Source organism: Otolemur garnettii, unplaced genomic scaffold, assembly GCF_000181295.1.
Source record: "Otolemur garnettii isolate 467f Iridium unplaced genomic scaffold, OtoGar3 scaffold00142, whole genome shotgun sequence".
Taxonomy (NCBI): domain Eukaryota; kingdom Metazoa; phylum Chordata; class Mammalia; order Primates; family Galagidae; genus Otolemur; species Otolemur garnettii.
In genome coordinates this window covers 1518953-1522915 of record NW_003852537.1, presented here as the reverse complement: position 1 = coordinate 1522915, position 3963 = coordinate 1518953, and the positions used below count along the sequence as shown (strand labels likewise).

The following is a 3963-nucleotide window of genomic DNA, read 5'->3' as shown; positions in this document are numbered from 1 at the left end:
GAACCCGCCACCTTAAGTATATGTGGCTGGCACGGTAGCCACTTGAGCCATAGGCGCCAAGCCAAAAACTAAGATGTTAAGAGCAGTATTTTCCAAAGTTCTTGACAGTAGATGTCATAGAAATATGTATCATTGGACCAGGTGCTGTGGCTCATGCCTGTAATCCTAGCACTCTGGGAGGCTGTGGTGGGTAGATTGCCTGAGCTCACAGGTTTGAGACCAGCCTGAGCAAGAGCAATACCCCATCTCTAAAAAAAACCAGCCACGCTTTCTGGCAGGTTCCTGTAGTCCCAGCTAGAGAGACGAGAACTGCTTGAGCCCAAGAGTTTGAGGTTGCTGTGAGCTGTGATGTCACCGAGGATGACAAAGACTGTCTCAAAAAAAAAAAAAAAAGAAATATCTATCATCACCTTGTACTCATTCATATATTTATGTAACTAAGTTTCATGAAACAACACTATGTAGGAAAATAAAAACCTAGTTAATTCCAAATATAATTTTATTAACATTTAAATACAACATACAACAAAATCCCTTAAAAAGTACAAACACAAGGAGCGGCTAAGGTGCCAGCCACATACACCTGAGTTGGTGGGTTCGAATCCAGCCCGGGCCCGCCAAACAATGATGGCTGCAACCAAAAAATAGCCGGGCGTTGTGGCAGGCACCTATAATCCCAGCTACTAGGGAGGCGGAGGCAGGAGACTTGCTTGAGCCCAGGAGTTGGAGGTTGCTGTGAGCTTTGATGCACGGCACTCTACCCAGGGTGACAGCTTGAGGCTCTGTCTCAAAAAAAAAGAAAAGTACAAACACAAAATTTTGTGAAGATTTTATTTAATGTGATGGGTGTGCTTGCCTGTTCATAAGTTCCTTCCAGTCAGGAATGCATGAAGATAATGCTACCCGCATGTCTGGTGCACTATTGAGCCGATTTCTTTTCTTTGTTTTTAATCGTGTCAAGATTGAAAATCCTAGTTCACACAAATGAGTAGTTGTGAATGGTAACAACAGCAATATGCTCTTTCTACTTAGCAATGGAAATTCACCTTTAATCTTAATCCAAAATGTTGATAAACTTAATGTCTTATAATAATTCTTCAGTGTGAATGATGAAGTGAGCTGTAGTAATTCATTCTCTTCTTCAGGCTCCAAGTTTAATTCAATTATTGATTCTGGGTTTTGAAAAGCAAATGGATTTTTCATCCAAATATTTTTCTTTAATGATTCAAATTTCTCTTGTGGAAAGTAATAACTAAAGGTTCGAGACAAAGAGTTAAGATGCAACAATATCTCTAATTTTACTTCTTTTAAGCAATCTTCATTAATAATGTTCTCTTCAATGTGTTGCAACAATGTCGGGAACATATAGTAGCTAGGGTGATTACTTTTAAGTCTTACTTGCCACAATGACAATGTCTTTTGGAATCCTAGAATGTGTTCAAGATATTGAAATATATCATTGTTTTTCCCCTGTATTTTCAAACTTAATTCATTGAAAACACCAAAAATATCACTTAAATATGCCAATTTTGTTATCCAAATGCCATCTTCAAAAATATTTGCCAAATGAGATTGCTTTTCAATGAGAAAAATGTAAATCTCATTCCTGAGTTCATATACTTTGCTCAATACTTTTCCTTGAGACAACCAACGAACTTCTGTATGAAACAGTAAGTGGGTATGGTTAATTCCAATCTCTGAACAAAATATTTCAAGGAGTCTGCTGTTCAATGAACTTCCCTTAATAAAATTAACAATTTTCACTGCATTTTTCAAAACATCCATTAGATTTGGTGGAATTTCTTTGGATACCAAAGCTTCGCGATGAATGAAACAGTGATTCCAAAGAACATTGTTATGGGTGGCTTCTAACAATTTTTCAATAACCTTGCTATGTTTTCCAGTCATATTTGCGGCTCCATCACTTGAAATTCCTTTACAATTTTCCCAGTTTAATTTATATTGACCAATAATGCACTTTTCTAGTTCAGCAAATAAGTCTAATCCAGTTATATGTGAATTTAAATTTAAACAACATAAAAGATCTTCTACAAAATCATCTTGCCACACATATCTGACATAAACTAAGAGTGTGGGACAACTTGCAATATCAGTGCTCTCATCAAGTTGGATCGCAAAGTCTATACCAGACTGTAGCCGTGTAATAAGCATTGCTTCTAAATGTTTTGCAATAGTACAGATCCGACGAGATATTGTGTTATCACTAAGAGGTATAGTTCTTAGTTTATCAGCTGATTTATCATCAAAAATTGTACGTACCATATCCATACATGCTGGAAGAATAATTTTTTCAGCAGCTGTGTGGGCCATTTTCTCTTTTGCCACTCGATATGCTACTAAATATGATGACAGTAAGGCTCTCTCATTCATAGTTGTAGAGCAACTAAGAAGCTGTGGTGATGACTCTACATTATTTGTTACCCTTTGACAATGGTCTTCTTCATTTTCATCTTCTTCCTTGACCTTTGCTATAACTATGCCTTCCATCTCTTGGCTATTCTGGGGGGACAAATCTTTAGTAACCCTTGAGTCAGCAGTCATTATTCAGGTTGTAGATACAGGCTCACTCGATCCAAATAGGGTGTTTTGTAGGACTGTCCTTTGTGACCTAGGAGGTTTTATGAAATTGGTTTTTGCTATCCTGCAGGGTAGAAAAATTTAATAGCAGTATTAAAAAGCTACATTGTATTGCTATGCTACTAACAATTCATAAGTAGTAATAGCTAGAGTGAGAACCTGTCTCTAAAAATAACTATCATTCATGTTAGCTATATGTCAGGCAGATTTGGTGCATTACATATATAGGTCCTTTAATACCCATAGAAACCTAATGAAGTATACATGATTATTATGCCTATTTTACAGATGCAAAATAGAAGTTGAGAAAAATTAAATTAGTCTAACACTACATTGTTAACAGAACCAGTACTCAAACCCAAGTCTGAAGCCAGTGTCGTAAGTATGCTGTTACATAGCCAAATCAAAAAAGTTATCAGGTTACTTTTAAAAGTAATCACAAAGGAGGGTGTACAAGATAATCCACCGGAGCACAGAGAAAAGAATTAGAATTAAGAAGAAATTGAGCATTCATTGCAAAGTCAATTAGTAAAAAAAAAAAAGGAATTAAGCTGCATAATTATACAAACACTGGAACATTTAGTGTTACTCAGACCCATGAGATACTCTAGAGCAGCAGTTTTTAACCTGTGGGTTACAACCTACAGGAACTGTATTAAAGGGCTGCAGTATTAGGAAGGTTGAGAACCACTACTCTAGAGGAAGAGATTGTGATAACAGATGGAGGCTGACAAGATATCTTCATTTGCTTGCTTTTAGTATATTGCAATATTTCACTGTTCATATGAGAGCCTAACGGACTTATGGATATTATTTGGTTTTACTAAACTAACCCTCAAAATTTGATCAGATGGCTTAAATGACTAGTGTAAAGAAATACATACCACATTATAACAGGTATGTCAAGGATGGACTGAATTGCCCCAAGAACAGCTAGGGAGAAGGATGCTCCAAGGATTCATTGCTTTGACTAAATTTATCCACTACTGGAAGCTAATGCAATTCCTGCAAATCTTTATTTATTTATTTTTTTAAAGGCAGAGTCTCACTCTGTCACCCTGAGTAGAATGCCATGGCTCCTCATAGCTCACAACAACGTCAAAACAGTTGGGCTCCAGCAATTCTCTTGCCTCAGCCTCCCAAGTATGTGGGACTACAAGCGCCCACCACAATGCTTGGCTGTTTTAGAGACAGGGTCTAACTAACTCAGGTTGGCCTCAAATTCCTGAGTTTAGGCAATTGGCTCCCCTTGGCCTCCCAGAGTGTAGAATTGCAGGTGAGCCACCTGGCTAATTCCTGCAAACCTTAATTTCATTCTCTTATTCATTAATCTATGAGAACCATTAGAGAAAATGACTCTCAAAT

At 37.2% G+C, this 3963-nt stretch overlaps 1 protein-coding gene across 3 annotated transcripts in view; it reads right to left on the bottom strand.

Moving 5' to 3' along the window:
* Positions 1–798: 798 nt before the first annotated feature.
* Positions 799–3963, bottom strand: part of FAM200A (family with sequence similarity 200 member A) — a 6709-nt gene continuing 3544 nt past the window's right edge. For 2 of the 3 annotated variants that reach the window (XM_012810789.2, XM_023518609.1), the window contains exon 2: positions 799–2662. In XM_012810789.2, coding sequence (XP_012666243.1) covers positions 835–2562 — 1728 coding nt within the window. In that variant the 5' untranslated portion in view covers positions 2563–2662 and the 3' untranslated portion in view covers positions 799–834. The remainder of the gene's footprint in view (positions 2663–3963) is intronic. The other variant, XM_023518610.1, reaches the window with a different exon arrangement.